This window comes from Erythrolamprus reginae, chromosome 4 (genome assembly GCF_031021105.1).
Source record: "Erythrolamprus reginae isolate rEryReg1 chromosome 4, rEryReg1.hap1, whole genome shotgun sequence".
Classification (NCBI taxonomy): domain Eukaryota; kingdom Metazoa; phylum Chordata; class Lepidosauria; order Squamata; family Dipsadidae; genus Erythrolamprus; species Erythrolamprus reginae.
Genome location: NC_091953.1, coordinates 41,592,202 through 41,615,266, shown reverse-complemented (window position 1 = coordinate 41,615,266; position 23,065 = coordinate 41,592,202). Strand labels below are relative to the sequence as shown.

Here is a 23,065-nt window from a genome sequence, read left to right as displayed (position 1 = left end):
CAGAACGTCCGATATGCAACTGAAATTTCTGAAGAACACTTTTTTGCTCAAAACTTGAAGCAAACTTGTTTCAAATCTTTTCTTCCATGAAGTCTCATTAAAATATTCAGTGCACATTAACAATGCAAGCTACTATAAATCTATTATGAGACATTTCCAAACAGGTATTTAGTAAAATAACTATAAATTTTCCAGCTACAACCTTTCAATAGGATAGCAAGTTTATTTTTACAATAAATAAATAAATAAATATTGTTTTACAATTTGAAAAGTATTGCATTAATAAATTCTACAAAATGGCAGATACGTTGTACCCTGGAGTGCCATTTCTTATTTACATTCTTCTGTGCAAATTCCAATACGCTAGAAGTGAATTATGCCAGAATGAGATAAAGGTTAGGTAGTATTAGCTTCTTACTTCTCAGAAGTGATTCTAAAACTAGGACTTTAAAAAAAATCCACAAAATAAATAGTGTTGCATTTAAAATAATTCCTCTTTGTACCCAGTTAGGATACTCCAAAATAATGAATTAAAATGCAAGTTCAAGTAAAGAATTGAGGCCTAAACGCATAATTAACTCACATTCACATACATTACTGTATTTACCAAAGATTTACCACAGCAAACAACAGAAATGATATTTCCCTAGAGAATAACCGAGGTAGCAAAATATAAAGTGTACAGTAGTAATAAAACAAGTGCAGCACATATTTCTGCCTGAGGTATCCACAGAGGTAAACTGTTGGCTAACCTGATGAATTCAAGCTTATAATTTATTATTATCCTTCAAGCCAGAGTTCCGGGTTTCATGATATACAGGATGTACATATTCAGCAAGTCCATGAAGAGGCCTCTGCTAATAATTTCCATGTGTTGTAGCGCTCAGCTCTAGTTGATCAGCCAGCATCACATCCTGTATTTCCACAGAGGCAGGCAGAATGTTCTGATGTGTAGCAGAGAAGAACGTACTATCCAGAAAGTTTAGCTCAATGTATTGAGGTCAGTGTAAGTATTTTGTCTTCATACTGTGTCAAACAGAAAAATGGTTGGGAGTGTTAAAACTGAGTAATTGATATAAATGGAATACAGTGATCCCTCGATTTTCGCGGGTTCGAACTTCGGTATTTCAAAAATACTAATTAAAAAATACTTTGCTGTTTTTTCCCCTATACCATGGTTTTTCCCACCCGATGACATCATACGTCATCGCCAAACTTTCGTCTGCCTTTAATAAATATTTTTTTTAATAAACTTTAATAAATAAACATGGTGAGTAATAATCTAAATGGTTGCTAAGGGAATGAGAAATTGCAGTTTAGGGGTTTAAAGTGTTAAGGGAAGGCTTGTGATACTGTTCACAGCCAAAAATAGTGTATTTACTTCCGCATCTCTACTTCGCGGAAATTCGACTTTCGCGGGCGGTCTCGGAACGCATTCCCCGCGAAAATCGAGGGAACACTGTACTCCCAAATGAACTTCCCCCTTAAACAGTCAGGATTTGCTTACCTTCTAAAAGGAGATTATTTAATCCAATGATGGTAGCTGCAAAGTCTACTTGTTCCACGAAGTCTGAAGTAATGATGTTAACTCCCATGGTTCCCGGTTTCTGTAACTTCACCCAGTTCAGAATAAAAGGAAGATTTCTATGAGAAATAAAGGAAAATATATGAGACACAGCTTACACTATAGATAATAAAATATTGTCTACACATATTGGGTATTATGTCATAATAGAAGAGAATATTTGTATCTCAGGGATGAACTAGCACTGTAAATTGTGCTAGCACTGAACATATTACCTAGTTGGGTAATGAAAATAATCAAGATCAGACAGCATCAAAGACTCCACTCTAAACTATGTCTATATGATAATTACAATACTTCTTGGAAATGAGAACATTATTTGTATTACACATTATACGTTATCATTTTTAAAAATATAAGCAAAAGCATGGCACATTTGAAACTGTCACAAGAAGGGGGAAGAAATTAGCAAATGCATTGCAACACCATCTAAATTTCCCATAAGTAGGATTTTAGTGGCACACAGTAGATAAACAATACTTATATTTCTAAAGTTATATATGTGTTCATAAAATAACTGAATATTAAAGGCAGACAACATTGTTTATCAACATTTTTGCGCATTATTTTTATATTGTACCTAAAATTCTAATAATGACTTTTTAATATTGATATGCCACCTATTATCTACATATTTCCAACAATATTTAAACATTCAAAATAAATACTGTGAAGCTGTGGTTTATTCACACAATATGCCAAGTAATAGTTTAACGGTTGGTTAAATTATTTACTAATAGGTTAGATTATATTATGATTTAGTGAGAGATAAAGGTACTAGGCAAACATTTAAGCAGGTGGTGTAATTTAAGTAAACTGTTTTCCTGGCTATTTTTTAAAGTTATTATTATAGTCCTTCCCTATAATAAAGTGAGAGATGGTGCTATAACATCATGAATAAGTGAACTTTTGCTTTCAAGTGTTTGCATTTGAGAAGCAAGCCACTAGAGATACAATTGATAAGTGAAGACTGACAAGCCTTTTTAAATTCACTCTTTTATCCAGAAACCTCTTTCAAGCAAACTAAGCATTGCCTAGTTCATTATGTATCTTTGTAGCTTGCAAGCTTGCATTTATAGTCATATTTTATGTCAGCTATTCACCCTAGAGTAGGAATGAGATAATACAAGCAAAATTAATAATATTTTATTGGTTTGCCAACTTTTTGCTGATTTAATATTTCTGTATCACACTATTTGAAATATTATCCATAATTGCATTACTTGTGCTATTAAAATAAAGATACAACACATTTGGTAATTAGAAGGAAAAATAATTTAGCACCATCTACTGCCTTAAAATTGTATAGCAATTATTTTTTTAAAATAGAAATTTGTAGTTATAACAATTGATCTTTAAGTCTGATAAAGATAGGTTTGAGCATCCTGTGTATTGCCACTGCTTAGACTATTTTTCTATCCACTGAAGTTATAGGAGGTTATTTTCTATATTACTATAACTGACACATCTATTACTGCAATAAGTTAAAAGCAATGAGAAATTAAAGTGTTTAATAGACTAGATGGTAATTGAAGAATACAGAACCTTGTTACCATTAATTTGTCAATAAATCTTCAGAATAAATCTAGGGATTATTACATATTTTGGCTTTATATATAATAATCTTGCTTCAATAGTGACTTTTGTTGATTCATGCATCCATTAGCAACAGCAGTAGCACTTAGGTTTATATACAACTCTGTTTAACAACTAAATCCCCTTTCCACTGTCAAATTATTCACTAAGGCTGCATTACTATTACTATTAGTCTTCTCATTGTTCCCATCACCCATCTTCTCCCATTTATGACTCTATGACTGTAACTTGTTGCTTGTATCCTTATGATTTATATTAATATTGTGTCCTGATTGCTTATTTGTACTTTATGACAATTGTTAAGTGTGGGCGGGACCCAGGAGAAGAGCCTTCTCTGTGGCGGCCCCGACCCTCTGGAACCAGCTCCCCCCAGATATCAGAGTTGCCCCTACCCTCCTTGCCTTTCGCAAGCTCCTTAAAACCCACCTCTGTTGTCAGGCATGGGGGAATTGAAAATTGTTTCTCCCCTCTCCCTAGGCTTATAGAATTTATACATGGTATGTTTGTTGGTATGATTGGTCTCTTAAATTGGGTTTTTTTAGATTACTTTTTAATATTAGATTTGTTACATTGTTTTTTATTGTTGTTAGCCGCCCCGAGTCTTCGGAGAGGGGCGGCATACAAATCTAAATAAACTAAACTAAACTAAATCTCGTGATTCTTGACAAATGTATCTTTCTATTCTATTCTATTCTATTCTATTCTATTCTATGCCAATTCTTTCTCATGGTCTCATTTCTAATTTTATCTTTTCTGGTTACTTCAGCAGCTTTCCTCAAACATGTCATTCCCATGCTGACTAACTTTCATTTATCAATTCCCAATTCCTGTGCCAGCAATCAAAGGATTGTATCCTTAATGACTTTACAAGATGGGACGGTTTATTTAGTTAATTATCAATAGCTGGACAGAAAACGTAAGCAGATACTTACCTGTGAACAAGAGTGTTTTTCAGGCCACGGCTGAGGTGCCGTGCAACAGTTCTGACTCTTGGTGTGAGAATAGCTTGGGACACATGGAAAGTTCCATGTTTTGCTCGCTCATTTAGGGTGGTCTCCAAGAACTGCAGTAATTTACGTACATTAGTTGTGTTTGCCCAGGGAGCTGGCATTTTATTCCCTGCCCATAGAACTGGGTATATGTCACATACAGAATGATGGTAGAAAACAAGAACCTGGAATAATGGAGGTAAAAATGAGGCAACCGAAATCTCATCTTGGGCTAAATTCATTTACATTCAAATTGTGTCACTCTCTAACAATGGGCAAAAGAATATAACAGCATGGAAAGCATTATTGTCTATGAGATAGCACAGAGATATGGAAAGTAAAATCTGGCCAATACCAGATCACGTGTTACTAAATAAAGTCATAACTGGTTGCTACCACTATCATCTAACAAACATTCTAAAATTGTGGAAACAATTTGAAGGGCTTTCAATATTTAATAAAACTTGCTATATAATGCTATCATATTTTCAACAACAAATGTAATATTGAATTAGATTGCATGAGTTGCTACTCCATTCTATTTTAATCCTGGAATATTCAGTCATCACTATCTTCCTTCAAATACTTAATCTACTAGTGAACAGAATTAGTGTCATTACAGATTAAGGGAAATGAAAAGAAAGAATATCACTCATTTCTTGAGCTCTCACACAACAGATGGGGTTACATTATGGACCTCATTATTTGTTCTACTTGTTGCCATTATATTTTACCAACCCTACTTTTGAATCCACAAGGGGGAAAACAATAGCATCTCTTATGCCATACTGCACTGTGAGAGCTTTATTTATTTATAGGTTTCCCTCATTTAAGTAGCCTTCTCTTCTTTCTCTGGAACATAAAGGCAGTCCCACAACAAATGGCTGGGTTACTGTTGAATTATCACTTATAAATGTTTGGTTATGATCATGAATTAATGCATCACATTCATTTGGAAGCAAGTCCCTCCAATATTCTAACTTTTGAAGTTTGTTAGATTCACTATCTAGCTCTTTTTATTTTTGTCTAAATCTGGTTCTGATGAATGTTTTTATAATATTGGTGTTATTTGTGTTGTGAGTTGCTCGAAGTCATTTGTTAAAGCGGCATGAAACTGAATAAATAAATAAACTTCAACTGCTAGAATCTATATTCAAATACTGCCACATGGTGGACAACTTTGGCACCTGGTGCGGTTAGGTTTATTTTTGAGAGACAGCTGAACAAAGCTATTCACATGGCTAAAGTTGTAAAAGAAATGGCATAGATGGCATAGTTCCCTCTAAGCTGAGCAATAAGCAATCGCTCACTTAAAAATCATCATCAACTCAGAGTTTTCCAAACCTGCCCAGAAGCCGAGAGGGAAAGAGTGAGAGAGAAGGAGAGAGAGAGAGGAAGAGAGAGAAACAGATAGAAAAAAGAGAGGAAGGAAAAGAGGAAGGAAAAGAAAAAGAAAAAGAATGGGAGTAAGGAAGAGAGAAAGAAAATCAAAATCTAGTTTGAAACTAGCTCAACTATTTAAGTGGCATTTTGATATTGATAGAGTTGCCCTATTATGAGCTCACTGTTATAGACACATACAGTATTTTATTTTGAAATTCTCTGAGGCAAAACAGGGTGGTTTTTTTGGTTTGTTTGTTTATTTATTTATTATTTCTGTGCCGCCCAGTCCCAAAGGGTCTGCAGCTCAGACACTATACTTTTCCGCCCCGCCCCCCCCCCAAAAAAAAAAAAAATTAGAGGGAACACTGATAGATGGAGATCTCTTTTTCCTCAGAATATGTTAACATCGGAGGAAGAATAAGGATAGCTGCCTTGCGGAACTGAAACAATTTGGAGAAGCTCAAACTTTGATAATCCAGGAAGAACAGAAAGTGTGACAGAATTGGGAAAGGCACATGTTTTATTTTTTGGAGTATAAGATGCACCTTTCCCCCCTCCTAAACGAAGATGAAAATCTAGGTGTTGTCTTATACACCGAATGTAGCCTGGGCCAACCTCTCAAACAGCTTTCGGAGGGTGAAACTGCCTTTCAAATGGAGCTTTGCAAGGCTGAAAACAGCCACAGAAATGGAGCTTTGCAAGGCTGCAAAAACAGCCTTTCAAATGGAGCTTTGCATGGCTAATATAACTATTCCAAGCTGTTTGCTAAGGATGCTAGCCAGATGGATGCTGATAGGCAGAATCTTTTCTTTCTTATTTTCTTCGGTCAAAACTAAAGTGCGTCTTATAGTCCAAAAATAGGGTAGTTCATAGGAAAGATAATATTGCAGTAATGTAGATTTTATGAAACATGGAAAAAACAGGATTGAAAATAGATCAAATTAAATGAGACAGAACTGATTGTAGAGGTAGATAAGCAATCCTTAAAAGGAGGTCTGTGTTTAGCTAGATTGGACCAAATCAGGAGGGTGGCCTTGAGGGAAATAGGCAAGAACAATTATATAAATAGATGGCATTCTTTAAGGCCTGAGAAATATGACAGAAAAGACTCAAGCAAGCTCCTCCTTGGTTCTCATTGGGATTTGGGGTCGGGAGGGAGCAAAACATAATCAAGCTTGTACGATTTTGTTATTATGGCTTATTTCAATCATGTGACCTCTTTCAGTACAGATAGTTCTCAACTTATAGCAGCTTATTTATTGATCATTCAAAGTTACCATGGCAAAAAAAATGTGACCTGTGATCATTTTTCACACTTACAACCATGGCAGAAGGTCAGTTTTTGAGGCTTTCTGACAAGCAAAGTCAATGGGGAAGTCACTTAGCAACCATGTTACTAACCTAACAACTACAGCGATCCACTTAGCATGTAGGGCAAGAAGGGTCATAAAATGAGGCAATTGTCTCATTCAGCAACAGAAAATTTGGGCTCAATTGTGGTAATACATTGTGGACTACCTGTAATCTAGAGGACTACCTGTAGTCTGGTCTACCCTGTAAGGCTGACAGTGAAGAATCTTCTATTAGCTTTACCATGATAGTGTATCTATCATTTTTCATTTAAGGCTCCAGAATTTTAAAAAATATTAATTTCTATTCTTAATTTATTTTATCATTACTTACTACTTATGTTATGCTTATACAAATTACAATCCTATACTTGTTCAAATGAATGAATGAATAAATAAATGAATGAATAAATAAATAAATGAATAAATAAATAAATTACTATCTGCTTCACTTTCAGATTTCTTTTTTCAAACATATCCTATAAACCAGGTGTAGGCAAAGTTGGCTCTTCTATGGCATATGGACTTCAACTCCCAGAATTCCTGAGCTAGCATGATTGGCTCAGGGATTCTGGGAGTTGAAGTCCACAAGTCATAGAAGAGCCAACTTTGCCTACTCCTTCTATAAACAGTGAAGGCAAACTTTTTTTTGGTTCACCTGCCAAAAGGGTATGTGTGCGCGCATTAGCAGGTGTGCACATACCCACAGCCATTCCCTGTCCTTCATGCATGTTCACCCCCCTGCACATGCCCACAGCTCTCCCCTTCATCCACAAATGTACACAGGCCTCACTGAAGCCTGGGATGGTGAAAAAACAGTCCAAAGGGCAAATCATAAGTTCAGAAAAACGAAGCTTCCTGAAGCCCGAGCGCAGTGGCAGCCTTCCGATTCTTTTGTGTGTGTGTGTGTCGGTGTGAAGGCGCGCATGGAGGGAGGGAAAAAAGTTTGCTTGGTCTTTGACACAGGAGGTGAGGAGGAGAGCTGGGCGCTGTGAGAGGGCAGGAGAGTGAGTCAGTGCCTTCTCCGCTTTGCTCTTTATCTGTTCTTCTTTTATGGCATCGGACCAGAATATCTCCGAGACCGCCTTCTGCTGCACGAATCCCAGCGACCGATTAGGTCCCACAGAGTCGGCCTTCTCCGGGTCCCGTCAACTAAACAATGTCGGTTGGCCGGCCCCAGGGGAAGAGCCTTCTCTGTGGCGGCCCCGACTCTCTGGAACCAGCTCCCCCCAGAGATTAGAACTGCCCCTTTCCTCCTTGCCTTTCGTAAACTCCTCAAAACCCACCTTTCTCGTCAGGCATGGAGAAATTGAGATATCTCCCCCGGGCCTATATAATTTATGTATGGTATGTTTGTAGGTATGTCTGCTTAAAAATGGTTTTTTTTACTATTTTAAATTTTAAATTGTATATTATTAGATTTGTTATGAATTGTTTTATTGTGTTGTTAGCCGCCCCGAGTCCACGGAAAGGGGCGGCATACAAATCTAATAAATAAATAAAATAAATAAATAAAACGGACTGGAACTGCACAGGACAGCTCCAACCACCTCTCCTGTGTGGCTCCAGTCCGCCTGTGAGATTCAGCTGGACTCTCCCGTGCTTTTCTCCTGTCCACAGAAACGGGTTAGGTGAGGTGGGAACGTGCCACGGGGGTGGCAGGATTACACCTACCTCTCCAACTCCTCCAGCTGCTCATCCAGCGCTGGGATTTCCCCATTGGCACACGGTTGCCAGACTAGTCAGCAGCTTCTGTGGGTCTGGCACCCATTCCTCCCTTTTCTTGTTATTGCACATGCGCGCTAGAAACCTAGAAGTTTTATGGCTGCCGCCTGGAGTGCCTGGCAAAATGGCTCCATGTGCCACCTGTGGCACATGTACCATAGGTTCGCCATCACGGCCCTAGAGTGTGAAAAACAGCACAATGGGCAAACCGGAAAACCATTTTTCTGAATTTCCAGTTTGCCTGTTGGGCCATTTTTCATCTCCAGGTAAAACAGTCTTCCCCAAGGCTGAAAATCATCAGCCAACGCATGTGTGTTCACTGGGACTTATTTATTTATTTTATTTATTTAATTGGATTTGTATGCTGCCCCTCTCCGAGGACTCGGGGCGGCTCACAGCATATATAAAAACAGAACAATAATGTAATCCAATTAATATTACAATTTAAAAACAATTAAAAGAAAAAAAATTAACCAAACAATTAACTTATTAACCAAACATTCAGACTCATACTTAAGGCATTCAGTGGTCAGAGAAAGATCTAAAAATCCCTAACCTGGTGGCAAAGATGAGATTTTAAGCTCTTTCGGAAGGCAAGGAGGGAGGGGGCAGTGCGAATCTCTGCGGGAGTTGATTCCAGAGGGCCGGGGCTCCCACAGAGAAGGCTCTACCCCTAGGTCCCGCAACCGACATTGTTTGGCCGACGGGACCCTAAGGAGGCCAACTCTGTGGGACCTCACCGGTCGCTGGGATTCGTGCGGCAGAAGGTGGTCTCAGAGATAATCTGGTCCTGTGTCATGTAGGGTTTTACATAGGACTTATATAGGGCAATGCCTCATGTGCACTGATGTAGATTCAGATCCAATTAAATAGGATACCAAAAATTCTGTACCTGCTGTTGCTTTTCCCAAAGACTCTGCAATGTTACATTTTCTACACATTCTTTTGTGCAGAGTTTTGATCCAAATATTTCTTCAATCTTGCTGATAAGGTACATGTGATGATTCATATCCATGGCATAGAAATGATTGAAATCCAGGAAAATTACTTCCTTAGGATGATGCGTTAAGAAGTTGTTTATTTCCATAAGTCCATCACATACGGTGGTTCCAAACAAGCCATGTATAAAGTAGATTTCCTGTCCTGCTTCGCCTGGTTTGGAAGATACACGGAGGTCAAAATAGCGTATTCCACCGTCAAGCTGCTCCTTGAATGTCAGATTTTGTGTTACTGACCATTTCTTCATTAGCTTTTTTACCAAAGGAATTTTAGCGATCCGTCGAATTGCTATGGCTTGATCTGGTCCCACAGGAGATTTCTCATCCACCCAGTAGCTGAAGGAGTCGTGTGAACCTATATGGAGAAAAAAGGCAACATATGATTCTTGTAAATAAAAAGGGACTCTGTTTAATTAAATTACATACATACATGCATGCATGCATACATACATACATAAATATCTGTTCTTGTTAAGTGCATGCTTAATTTCTGGAAAAATATTGGAGATCACCTTACTCTGCCAGGATCAAATAAAGAAAACCTAACATAAATCTGCCTCAAAAGATAGCAAACAGAACCAAATTCCTGTGCATTTGGAGACTGAATTTAAATTACTGAACTGTCTTATTACTAGTTGGATATCAAGGGGCTATATTTGAAGAATATCAGCAGTAATTAGAATCATTACATAAATACATTCATACACATCCATCCACACACACACACACACACACACACATTGAAATGCACACACACTTTTAAAAATCCTTGCCTTTCCAAATGGGATCCCTAATTTTATATTATTCCAGTGTGAAATGACAATAAGATGGAACAAATATTAGAGCAAAGAGGCCACACAATGGAATATACTAATATTTGCATTATACAAATGGACAATGCATGAGTAGTTCATAAATACTACATATATGTAATGTGTATGTTTTAAAAATATGTGCTAATGCATACATTTTAAAAATACGTGCTTTGGTAATAGAATTCCATTACTATATATAATGATTCAACCCAATCTTAGTGAAAATCAAATTTCAGATGAACAGTACTTAAAAATAATCTCTAGATCTCTATAAGAGATGAAGTCTACTCTTTACACTTTTTAGAACAGATCTAGAGTAAGCTTCTTATCTCCTTCCACAAATTATAATTCTTTTGGCATGTGTTTCTTATACAGGTAATTCTTGACTTACAATCATTAGTTTAGTGACTGTTGAAAGTTTCAATGGCACTGTAAAAAGTGACATGACCATTTTTCACACTAACAATCGTTGCAGCATCTCCATGTTTACATGATGAAAATTTGGATGCTTGGCAACTGGTTTATATTTATGACAAGCATAATCAATGGAGAAGCCATATTCACTTAACAAGTATGTTACTAAATTAACAACTGCAGTGCTTCAGTTAGCAACTCTGGCAAAAAAGGTTGTAAAATAGGACAAAGTTCACTTTAATCACTGTCTTGCTTAACAATAAAAAAATCTGGGCTGGGTTGTGGTTGTAAGTTTAGGACTTCTTGTACTTAATATTTTGAGCTTCCTTTTACAAATGACTTGCGAAGAAAGAGTGTAGTACCATACCAGAAGTAGTTTATTATTACAATGTACACTGTATCATCACAATTTAACAGATTAACAGAGTTGGAAAAGACTTTGTAGGTCTTCTAGTAGTCCATCCTCCCATCTAAGCAGGAGACCTCGCACCATTTCTGAAGACAAACTGTTCCATTAGTTGATTGTTTTCACTGTCAAAAATTTTCTTATTTCTAGGTTGAATGTCTCATGGATCAGTTTCCATGCATTATTCATTGTCTGGCCTTCAGGTGCATTGGAAAAAAGCTTGATCCTCTCCTCTCTCTGGCAGCCCTTCAAATGTTGTGGCGTCTTAGTATTATACTCATGTATCCAGTACTAGATTGTTTAATTTGCCAGGTATACAAAAGAAATGCAATTTTATAGACTGCATTGATTTGAATAGTTTGGCAAATCTTTAAATCCTAGCATTTATCTATTTATGGTTTGATTCATTTAAAATATAAAAATTAGTTTAAAAAATATTTTAAAATTGTAAAAAAAATACAAGCAATATCAAAGGGGAAGTAATTAATTTGAAATTTTCTATTTCAATAATTGATCACTTGGTGCAAAACAACAAAACAAAACAAAAACTGGATGAAAACAAACTTGTCCTGGAAGATTATTGGGGAGCATATACATTTAATTTAATTTATTAGACTTCTATGTCACCCGATCCCTTGGGACTCAAGGTGGCTTACAACTGTGAATAAAACAAAAGATGTAGAAGTCAAATATAGATAATAAAAAAAGTAGAACCCCATTATAAAATGCCGACTCGTTGTCCAATCAAACACACATACAGTTGATCACTGTTCAGCCATGCCTAGATGTTAACATTCATGGCCCCCAAGCCTGCCGGCAAAACCAGGTCTTCACAGCCTTTCGGAAGGCCAGTAGAGTGGGAGCAGTACAGACATTGGGAGTAGTTGGTTCCATAGGGCCAGGACAGCCACAGAGAAGGCCCTCCCCCGTGGGCCCGCCAACCTGCATTGCTTAGTCGATGGGACCTGGAGAAGGCCAGCTGTGTGCTCTAATTGGTCTTTGGGAGGTATGCGGCAGGAGACAGTCCCGAAGATAGTCTAAGCCATGTAGGGCTTTATAGATAATAACCAACGTAACTCTGTGATCGGAAACTAACTGGCAAACAGTGCAGCGCGCGGAGTGTAGATGTTATATGGCTGTACCTAGGTACACCCATGACAGCTCACGTAGCTGCATTCTGGAATGTCTGTGGTCTCCAAACACTCTTCAAGGGTAGCCCCATGTAGCGCGCCATATATTTATTATTTAAATAATAAATAATGCTTGGAAAGGATCTAATAGATGCCTAAATATGCCAAATCTAGTCTAAATATCTATTGTCTGCAGCCACCTTACAGAAGGTCAATCCACATAGATTTTGCCTTACTAAACTTGGGAGATTTTTAAAAATTTCTACAGGCATGTGAATGGGGGAGACCTTATATCAATACTATCTGCGAGGATTTTCAAAAGGCATTTGACAACATTCCTCCTCAAATGTTCTTGAGATAAAAGGATCAGTTATAAGAGGATCGGTTCTTTGATGGTATGCCAACAGCTAAAATGAGAAAGCAAGGAAAAGGAATAAATGGGCAATATTCTGAAGTGAAAGAAGAATTAAAATCTGTCAAGGAATTGTGTTGATGTTGAATGTTCTTTAAACATGTGCATAAAATTAAACAAACAACCCAATTTCTAAGCCATGGAAGCAGCTTACTGGTATCTTCTGAACAACAAAAAATAACAGATTTAAGAAGCCTTCCTTAAAATATTTATTTCAGTAAAGTGTGTAGAGAAGAAGTTTTTTTAATAGTATGATCCATATTAAAAAATGGGCTGTTTCAAACATTTTGAGTGGAGAGTATTTTGAGCACAAGGTTGAATATTTCATTCATTCATTCATTCATTCATTCATTCATTCATTCATTCATTCATTCATTCATTCATTCATTCATTCATTGGAGTTATATGCCGCCCCTCTCCGTGGACTTTAAAACTTCAAAGAGCTCTCTGATCCCAGAACACTATCAGGACGACTGAAACTGTCTATTTGGAATTTCACAGGAACATTTCATACTTTAAAAAAATGATTTGAAGATGAAGTAGCACTGCACACACAAAATAATTTTAATATGAAATATTCTGCAGGCAACTAGGTAGAGCTATTGGTGGCATACGAGGTCCCCTTATGTAGAAATCTGCTAACTGTCCAACCATTTTTTAGTATTTAAAATATTGTATCTATTTCTCACACAGTCTCTTTCTGTAGGACTGTGCCATGCAGTTTGTGAGCATCTTTTTAAAAAGTTGCAAGTGGTGCCCGGCTTCATGTGGCAATCTTATGCAGTGCACAATTTGCACACCAGGTGGCTTTTCCATGGATGCATATCTCAACTCTCTCCTAGCTATGACAAAAATAACATTTTAAAAACGTGCTTAAGAAAAGTACACATTTCCTTGGCAACTGAAATTTATGGGACCTCTAATATATTTTACAAGTATCAAAGCACAATATTTCACAATTAATCCATCACTCAAACCAAAAATACTCACAAAATGGTAATACTAAAATAAATTATAACATCACCTTTCACCTTTTCTTACCTTCAGTTTGTTATTGATATTCTGTAATTTGGGGTACTGGAGAAGCCAATTGTCACAATATTTCAACTTTTTCATTCTAAAACCATTGCTCAAAAATGTATCTATGAGCAAGCAAATAATACGTAACTGTCAAATAGTAAGCCATTAATGGTTGATAGATATCTTCCACGTGTAGCGTGATTCATTCTTAACATTCATAGAAATTAATATGCAGCTTAGTCATGTTCAATTTATAGGAACATTATGTGCTAACATATTTTCATATTACATCATAGGCAAGGTAAATTATAGCACATGAAGTAAATTATAATGTACTCAAAACAGAAACAAATCTTCCTGATGTAATATTAAGAGTTCACACTGTGCAGTATTTCTTAAACACATATAGAATTACCTATATATTTAGTATAGTACCTTTACTAGAAGAAAAGTAAAAAGAAATAAAAGTACAATAGTCCCTCACCTATCGCTGGTGTTACGTTCCAGACCTGGCCGCGATAGGTGAAATCCGCGGTGGGGAATTTATCGACTGATAATACTTATTTAAGTATTTATATTGTAATTGTTTGGTAAGTTTTCATTGTTTTAAGTGTTTATAAACCCTTCCCGCACAGTATTTATTTTAGATACAGTATTTAAATACAGTATTTACAATTTTAGATTTTTTTTTTTTTTTGAAAAACCTGCCGATCGAGTTCGGCGGGCTGTTTAAATCTGCCGATCGACTTCCTCAGAAACCCGCGATGAAGTGAAGCCGCAGTAGGTGAAGCGCGGTATAGCGAGGGACTACTGTAGTGGATACCATCAGCCTTCCTGTAGAACAGGAAGAACCACCAATAAGAAGTTTTGTTGCTAAAAAAAAGAATAAAAGAGTATATGGAGAATATGGGGTGGGAAGAAATATATTGACTTGTACCAGTAGTGAAATGCTACCGGTTTGGGCGTACTGATAGTGGCGGCGAACGGTAAGATGGAGTTCCACTTACTGGCTGCTACCGGTGCACTCCCCGGGACTGTCGTGGGTGCGTGTATATCCGTCGGCACAAGATTTAGCTTCTATGCATGTGCAACAAGCGAAATCTCACACGAGGACACTCATGCGTGAGATTTTTCCGATTCAAAATTTCACCAAAAAACCCCCCATGCCAAAAATTGGCAAAATCTCACTTGCAAGAATGTCCTCATGCAAGATTTTGCTTGCTGTGCATGTGCACAAACCAAATCACATGCGTGCACATTGGGGGGCGCGGAGATGTGTGCGCATCTCAATTTCCGCTATCAGAACCCCAATCCCAGCCGTACCAGCTGCAAACCATTACTGGCGACCGCTGGTTCGGGAACTAGTAGCAATGGCAGCGCAGGGCCCCACCCTTCTTGTTTTTTTACCCTCTGTGCATGTGCAAAGGCTTCTGCGCATGTGCAGAAAATGAACAAGTGCACACAAATCATGCAAGTTCCCAATCGGTAGGGAAGGTAAGTAGATTTCACCGCTGACTTCTATAACACATTGTATGTCTATGTATGCTTTTTATTGTTGGATTTATTAATAAAAGAGATAAAATAGATTTTTGAAAAGAAGTTCTGCTTATTAGAAATATTATTTACCAACAGTGGATATATTCATAACATTGGTTTATTTTGAATCTTTTAAATTACAAAAATTTAAAAATGTTTTTTGATATTTGAGATATTGTAGATGGACAAATCATTGTTGAAAAAACCAAGTGCTGGGATTTGCCAATAACTTTTAAAACAGATTCTAGGGTTCTATCAATTTTATTCCTTTGATGGTTTGAACATTGAGAATGTAGATGCTATGATATCTTGTCCTATTAAAACGCATTACAGTTGGTGTCACGCACTTAAATACTTTTCTTGCTCTTGTGGTAATTATTAAATTTAAGTAGATGCTTATAGGAGTGAAACAGAAGGGTGTTTTCTAATTGGCTTATTCTATATTCAGTCTCTTAATGCTCATTTCATCTGCTACATCCATGTGCAGCTTTCCCTAACAACAATCTGAATGACTTTACACCTACATGAAGTAGACCGATAAAATCCTTGTAATCTGTGATAAAGATAAATATTCTTTCTTGCAATTCTGCAAGAAAAAGTAAAAGAAAATTCTGTAGAAAAAGTCATTTTATTTCAAATGAGAAGGCTTTGGGAGAAAGAAGTAACGATCTAAATCTTGAAAAATTGATAAGTGAATTTTAAATAAAGATTTAAAAAAATCTTTTCTCTCTCTCTTCATCTATGTATATAAAAGTGAAGACCACTCAAACATTAATCATGAAATCTCCAGAACTGTAAAGCCTATAAACTGGAAATTTGACACCTATTTTCCTCTTCGCTTTTAGGTGCTAAAAAATTATTTTTCAAAAGAATAACCAGAGCATGAGTATTTCTTATATTGCAGTAGAGTCTCGGTTATCTGACATAAATGGGCTGGTTGATAGTCAGATAGCCGAAAATGTCAGATAATCCAGACTCTACTGTGGCTTGCTTGCTCGTTCTTGCTCGCTTGCTTTGCTCCTCAGCTCTCTTGCTCGCTAGCCCGCTTCCCTTCTCGGCTCTTTTGCTCGCTGGCCCGCTTCACTCCTTGGCTCTCTTGCTCACTTACCCGCTTCCCTCCTCGACTCTCTCACTCACTGGCCCGCTTCCCTCCTCCCAACTTGCCTCTCCATTGCGGCTGCCATGCTTAGGAGCATGTCTGGAGGGCGCTGAAATTCCTACAGCCCTGCCCCCAAGCAGCCGCAACATCGGATAATCCAGAACGTTGGATTATCGAAGGACTGCTAACCGAGACTCTATTGTATTATTAACAAGCTCTGATGCTAAGGAGTTCTACTCTCCCCATCCTTACTGGAAAAGAAATCTGATCCAAATGCAAAACACAAGAAGAGGAGCATCAGTTTCACTTTTTCTTTCACAGCAGCAAGCAACTTTACTACTGAACAATTGAGCTAAACCACACAAAGACTCCTTCCTTCCTGTCTTCTTCTTGCTCACACAGCAAATAGTGTTTGAGTTTCCAAACACCCCTCAACTCTGTCACATAACAACAGGATTCTAGCCAGATGAATATCAATGATTGCTGGAAGGCAGAGACAGATTATCCCCCCTTATTTTTCTCCTCAGTTCAGACAAATCTGTTCCTTCTACTGTAACACCAGTTAAAGGGGGAAAAGGTTAAAAATGCAGGAAAAGATTTAACAGATATGATTAGGAAAATACAAGTAAGGGAAGCTGTGGCCAGTTCTATGTGGCATGCTCCAGAGTCAGTTCACCTAGCAGCCTGGTCATCTTCCAGCCAGAGAGCAAAACCAGGAATGTTGCTTACAGGGAGGTCCTGAGCAATTCATCTGAGGGACGAATTGAAAGTTTATGGGGGAGGGCATTTTAGAGCTTGGGGAGGCGAAACACGAGCCTAGTGGGCCCTCCAGAAGCTGGGAAACAGGCTGTTCCCAGCCTGCAGAGGGCTTCTAGGGGAGAGGGAATCTGTTTTTGCCCTCCCCAGGCATTGAATTATGGGTGTGGGCACACACACATGCATGATACCGTGTTTCCCTGAAAATAAGACAGTGTCTTATATTAAATTTTGTTCCCAAAGATGTGCTATGTCTTATTTTCAGGAGATGTCTTATTTTTTTTCAATGAATTGTATCCTGTATCCTGCTGCAGAAAAAATGCATCAAAACATGCAGTGTTGGATGTGTTTTAAATCTGATTGATGCAGCGTTTTGGGATGCAATTTATGGACAGCAGTGTTATTCTTGACAAATGTATCTTTTTCTTTTATGTACGCTGAGAGCATATGCACCAAGACAAATTCCTTGTGTGTCCAATCACACTTGGCCAATAAAATTCTATTCTATTCTATTCTATATGTTCTGTTCGGGAATGCTGAGAAACGAAACGTCTCCTATGTCTTACTTTCGGGGATGCCTTACATTAGGCAATTCTACTAAATCTCTCCTACTTCTTACTTTCAGGTGTGACTTATTTTCGGGGAAACAGGGTAGCACATGTGCACGCTCTTTCGGCACCCAAGGAAAAAAAGGTTTGACATCACTGGTCTATGCTATGTAAATAATGTTTTCATCTATAACAGAAACTTAACTTACCATCTCTAATGAAATAATATGGTCTTTTTAAACTACCGGTACTTTTTAAACTACTCATTCAAGGCTCAATTACATAGTTTCGTAGCGAAGCATGGGTATCAGCTAGTTCTCTATAATATAATTTTCTATAGTAACAGTGCAGATTACTTTTAACATGATACACTCCCTGGCTCCATTACTTTGTCAATAATATTTTAAATGGGATTTTTGAGCAAACGTTTGGCAAAGCATTTGTATTGGCTACTATTATGACTCACTTGTCCATTTCCTCATTTATATCTTTACCAGAAAGATGAAAGGGGAGGGTCTGCTAACATTCTCTTTGTCAATTGTAAATAAAACACAAATCAAATATCACCATGTGCCAGCTATGGATTTTCCAGTTGTTTAAGGTGACTAGACTTAAAGGAGGCAAATGATTCATCTGGTCTTTTGAGATTAGTTGAAGTCAACTATGGTTATTGCTAAGTAAAGGTCATTTTTCCTAATGAGCTTACATTTGCAATTAAGTCCTTTCAATCTAATATAGTACAGGAATGCTGTTTGAGCTCAGCTAATGATCAGCTTTTATGAAAAAGATACAAGTACTACCGACTACTTTATCATAAGTAAACATTCCTTTATAGCACTATTAAGCCATATCTATTTATTTTAATAAGTAGAAAGGGCATATCCATATTTAATATAATATATAACTGAATATTTAGATTCAGTAATAATTGATTTAACAGATTTTTCAATTCGCAGACTTTGAAAGCAATGGACAAAAGTTTTGTCAAAACAAGCCTCTGAAATAACACACATCTCTTTCTTGTTGCTTCTTGGGATATAGTAAAAGAAACAAACCAATTAATAAATATATTATTTGTATACCAATTGAGAAAGGAATGTTCATTGTGCCAAATAGACATTTGTTCCAGTCTGCAATCTCTGTTTTTTTGGGTGGATGTGGTGATCTTTTAACTGCTTTCTTATTTTGGGAAAAATAAATTAAATGTATTTTTCATTGATTTTTCAAGAAGACCTGTTTGTTTATATCCTACCTTTATTATTGTTATCTGTAACTCAGGGCAGCAAACATATCCACCACACTTTCCTTATCCTCTTTTCCTGATATCAACCACTTTGTGAGGTGAGTTGAACTGAGAGTGTGTGACTGGCCTAAAGTCACACAGCCAACTTTCAATGGCTAAGGTGGAAATCATGGTCTCCAGTTTTTTAGCCTAGTGCCCTAACAACTAGCTCTAAGTTAAATCATATATGTTCAAATTTCCTTTTGTCCAAATTGAGACCTAAGATTAATCTGGCTGTAGCCAAATATCTAGCTGCTGAATTTATTATTTGTAGGAAGAAACTATTTCCTGAATTATTTTGTTTTCTGTGACATGTGTCTCATTTTTTTATGTTAGCTATTATATTTCTCTTGGGTCCTTTGACTGTAATAAGCTTTTCATTCATTCAATGAAATGTATCAAATTCTTATTCTGGGATAAAGCTTTTCAAACCCTCGCCACACACACACAAACACACACACTGTATTCTGAAAATCGTAGACTTTTATATAAAAACAAATATTTTGATTTTGTGAAGAAAGGAAACATTTACATATCGCATCTCAGACATTAACACCCTTGAAAATGTCCAAAGATACTTCACCAGAAGAGCCCTTCACTCCTCCACTCGAAATAGAATACCCTACGAGACTAGACTTTCAATCCTGGGCCTAGAAAGTTTAGAACTAAGGCGCCTTAAACAAGATCTAAGCATTGCCCACAAGATCATATGCTGCAATTTCCTGCCTGTCAGCGACTACTTCAGCTTCAACCACAACAACACAAGAGCACACAACAGATTTAAACTTAATATTAACCACTCCAAACTTGACTGTAAAAAATATGACTTCAGTAACCGAGTTGTCGAAGCGTGGAACTCATTACCGGACTCCATAGTGTCATTCCCTAACCCCCAACACTTTACCCTTAGATTATCTACGGTTGACCTATCCAGATTCCTAAGAGGTCAGTAAGGGGCGAGTACAAGTACACCAGAGTGCCTTTCGTCCCCTGTCCTATTGCTCTCCTATATCTCCTATACCTTTCTTCTATTCCTATATCTCTTCTTCTATTCTTTCATTGATATGTTCTATTACTATACCTTCTTTTCTATTATTTCTTAGATATATTTTACTATGAGTATCTCCTCTATAACCTTCATCATGTATTTTACTATGTGTATATAGATATATACCCACTAAAACCCTCATTGTGTATTGGACAAAATAAATAAATAAATAAAATGTTTTATACTCCATTTTCAAAGATGCTCATTTAGTAGAAGCAAATCGACAATAGCATCTCATTTTCCAGTTAATTTCTTTTCTGAAGGGAAAGGTAATTACTAGGTGTTTAATCTGCCCAACCCCACATCCAGCGCATTCAGATTTCTGGTTCTCACTTAGATCATTGGCACCTGCCTTCACATAATTATAACCATCCTCTCCCCCCTCCAGATACTTTTAAATTACAACTTTCAGAACTTTCAGAATTCCCCAGTTTCCTGATTCTTTTAAACTCAATTGGCCTTTGTCCTCAATCTGTTGTCCTCCAGATGTATCAAACTCCAATTCCTACTGGCCGTGCCCATCATGGGTCTCAGAGCTCAGCACATCTGGAGGGTATTCTCCCAAGGGAAATGTCCTTTTTTATTATTATTATTATTATTATTATTATTATTATTATTATTATTATTATTATTATTATATCAACAATACAACACAGCAAACGAGATCACTATTTCGTATTTCTTCACCAGTCGGATGCTTCCCAAGCACCTAGGACTGCGTGATGTAGTGGCAAACTCCATATTGATCCCAGTAGAGAGGCCTTTTGCAATTGACAGATGAAGATTTTGTCAATTCCGATGGTTTTCAAAGGACCACTGGGACCACTTTCACTGGCTTACGCCAGAGTCGTTGCAGCTCGATTTTCAGCTGCAAATAATAATAATAATAATAATAATAATAATAATAATAATAATAATAATAACAACAACAGCAATAATAACAACTATTATATAATAATAACAATAATAAATATTGTTAATAATAATAATAAATATTAATAATAATGCTACATATAGTTGTTGTTAATAATTATTATTATCATCATCATCGATTATTATTATTAATTATTATTGTTTTGGGGCAAGCACCTTTCATAGTTCTGGGATGCAGGCTGTGGCCGCCAGGTGTGCAACCTCGCTCAAACGGAGGGACGCAAAGGCAAAGCAAGGTCGGTTCGGTCGTCGATTTACCTGGAATGGCCAGCGTGGAAAGCGGCAGGGCGTTGAGGACGGGCGGCAAGGAACCCATCCAGTCCGCGTTGCTGCGTTGGCTTCCCATTCCTCGGCTTCAGCTCCGGCTTCGGGAAGGCTGATGCGCCGAGCGGCTGCTTCTCCCGTCCTCGGCGGTTCGCACTCCTAGCCGCAGCGCTTGGGACTAAGCGCCGGCAGCGGCTCCTCTTCTGTCATCCTCCAGGAAACTTGCCAAACCTGGAGAGCGACTGACGCGCCCTCGCTCTGCTCGGGACGCCGCGCCTGCCTGGCTCTTAAAGTCCCCGGCATCCCAGTGGCGAAGGAGGCAAAGGAGGCTGATGAGGACACCGACCTCGCTCCCCGGGCGGCGGGACGAGCTGCCAGGTCGGGGGGGGAGGGGTAGCACTGTCCCCTCTCCCGCCGCCCTCCGACTTCCATGAAACGGCCCCTTCGCTCTGGCGCGCCTCTCCAAACCTGGGCGCGGGATTGATCGACAGCGTCACCAAGCCGTGGCGTCACAGCTTTCGTGACAGCCGTGGCGGACGACGATTTGGTCCGCCCGGACTGCTGAGCCGGCTGAACTCTTACGCGTCGGCTTGTTTCTTCCGGAAAAACATGGGATTTTTGTTTTGCGCCATACGCTTTGAAGGCGGGGGGAATCGTCCAGAAATGATAATAACAATTAATCAGTATATGGAGCCATGTCCACTCTGATATTCTTCGATCTCAGTTTAATAATTTAATTTGATGTAATTTAATTTAATTTAATTTAATGTATTAAATTTCTAAGAGGTCAGTAAGAGGTCAGTAATTTCTAAGAGGTGCATAAGTGCACCAGAGTGCGTTCCGTCCCTTGTCCTAATGTTTCTCTCTTATTAGTATCATGTATTATTATATCTTTATTATTATTATTATTATTATTATTATTATTATTATTGATATAATAATACATGATACTAATAAGAGATAAACATTATTATTATAATAAAGATATTATGATTATTATTATTAATAATAATAATAATAATATCTTTATTATATCTATTATATCTATATTATTATATCTTTGTACACCACCAATACGTGACAAAAGAAATAAAATATATATTAAAAAATTATAACCCATCCAACTCCTAGCAGACTCTGGGAGGGGTACAACAAATAGAAATACTAGTTTGAAGTTGGCCCAGAGATCGTAGTCTGTTTTAAGCCTTAAAATCCTGGAGCTGCAAAGGAGAGAAAGTAATCTCTACTCTCCCCACCTGACCTGGGGAGAGTTTCAAATAAGCTGCAAAATGGACTTATTTTTTTTATTTACAGTACTATTTGTCAAGTACGTATTGGTATATTTATATACATGATAGTAGTATATCTATAATAATATTATATTAATCTATAATACAAACACACACACACACACACATGATACTTCTGAGAACTTCTTCCCAACCTTCTCCAATTTAGATCACTCTGGGGTAATGATCAAAAGACATTTGAGACAAAAAGACTCCTGGAATAGAAAAAGGAAATATTGGAATACACAGAAGAGTTGTTTTTCTAGGGTCGTCCCCCCCCCATCACATAGCCTGAACCAGATCAGATTTTTTGTTTTCAAACTCAAACTTTCTTTTGCTAGTTTCACCCTACTAAGGTAGTGCCATTCAATTCAATTGTCCTGATGATACACAGATAGAGTCCACAGACAGCTCCTTTCTCTCATGCCCCCCCACCCAAAATCTGTCTGGCTAGGGGTGGGGGGAAAGCTCCTGGAACCAGGAAACAT

General features: G+C 37.6%; 1 protein-coding gene across 2 annotated transcripts; it reads right to left on the bottom strand.

The window, feature by feature from the left end:
- Positions 1-203: 203 nt before the first annotated feature.
- Positions 204-21,786, bottom strand: PLCXD2 (phosphatidylinositol specific phospholipase C X domain containing 2). 2 transcript variants are annotated; one of them, XM_070751730.1, is made up of 5 exons: positions 21,283-21,786; positions 9,520-9,980; positions 4,114-4,355; positions 1,508-1,644; positions 204-1,026 (listed from the first exon to the last, which is right to left on the bottom strand). In XM_070751730.1, the coding sequence occupies exons 1-5, from the start codon at positions 21,368-21,370 to the stop codon at positions 1,022-1,024; spliced, it is 933 nt and encodes a 310-aa protein (XP_070607831.1). In that variant the 5' UTR covers positions 21,371-21,786; the 3' UTR covers positions 204-1,021. The 2 variants fall into 2 exon arrangements, with proteins under 2 accessions (XP_070607831.1, XP_070607830.1); XM_070751729.1 differs by lacking the exon at positions 204-1,026 and having other exon boundaries at positions 1,485-1,644; positions 21,283-21,427.
- Positions 21,787-23,065: the final 1,279 nt, after the last annotated feature.

Excerpts from the sequence above, each read along its gene's own strand:
- PLCXD2 (XM_070751729.1), bottom strand. The coding sequence starts at position 21,370 with ATGGGAAGCCAACGCAGCAACGCGGACTGGATGGGTTCCTTGCCGCCC. Across the intron at positions 9,981-21,282 it reads TTCCACGCTGGCCATTCCAG|GTTCACACGACTCCTTCAGC; the intron begins GTAAATCGACGA and ends TTCTCCATATAG. Across the intron at positions 4,356-9,519 it reads TTTGGGAAAAGCAACAGCAG|GTTCTTGTTTTCTACCATCA; the intron begins GTACAGAATTTT and ends CCATTATTCCAG.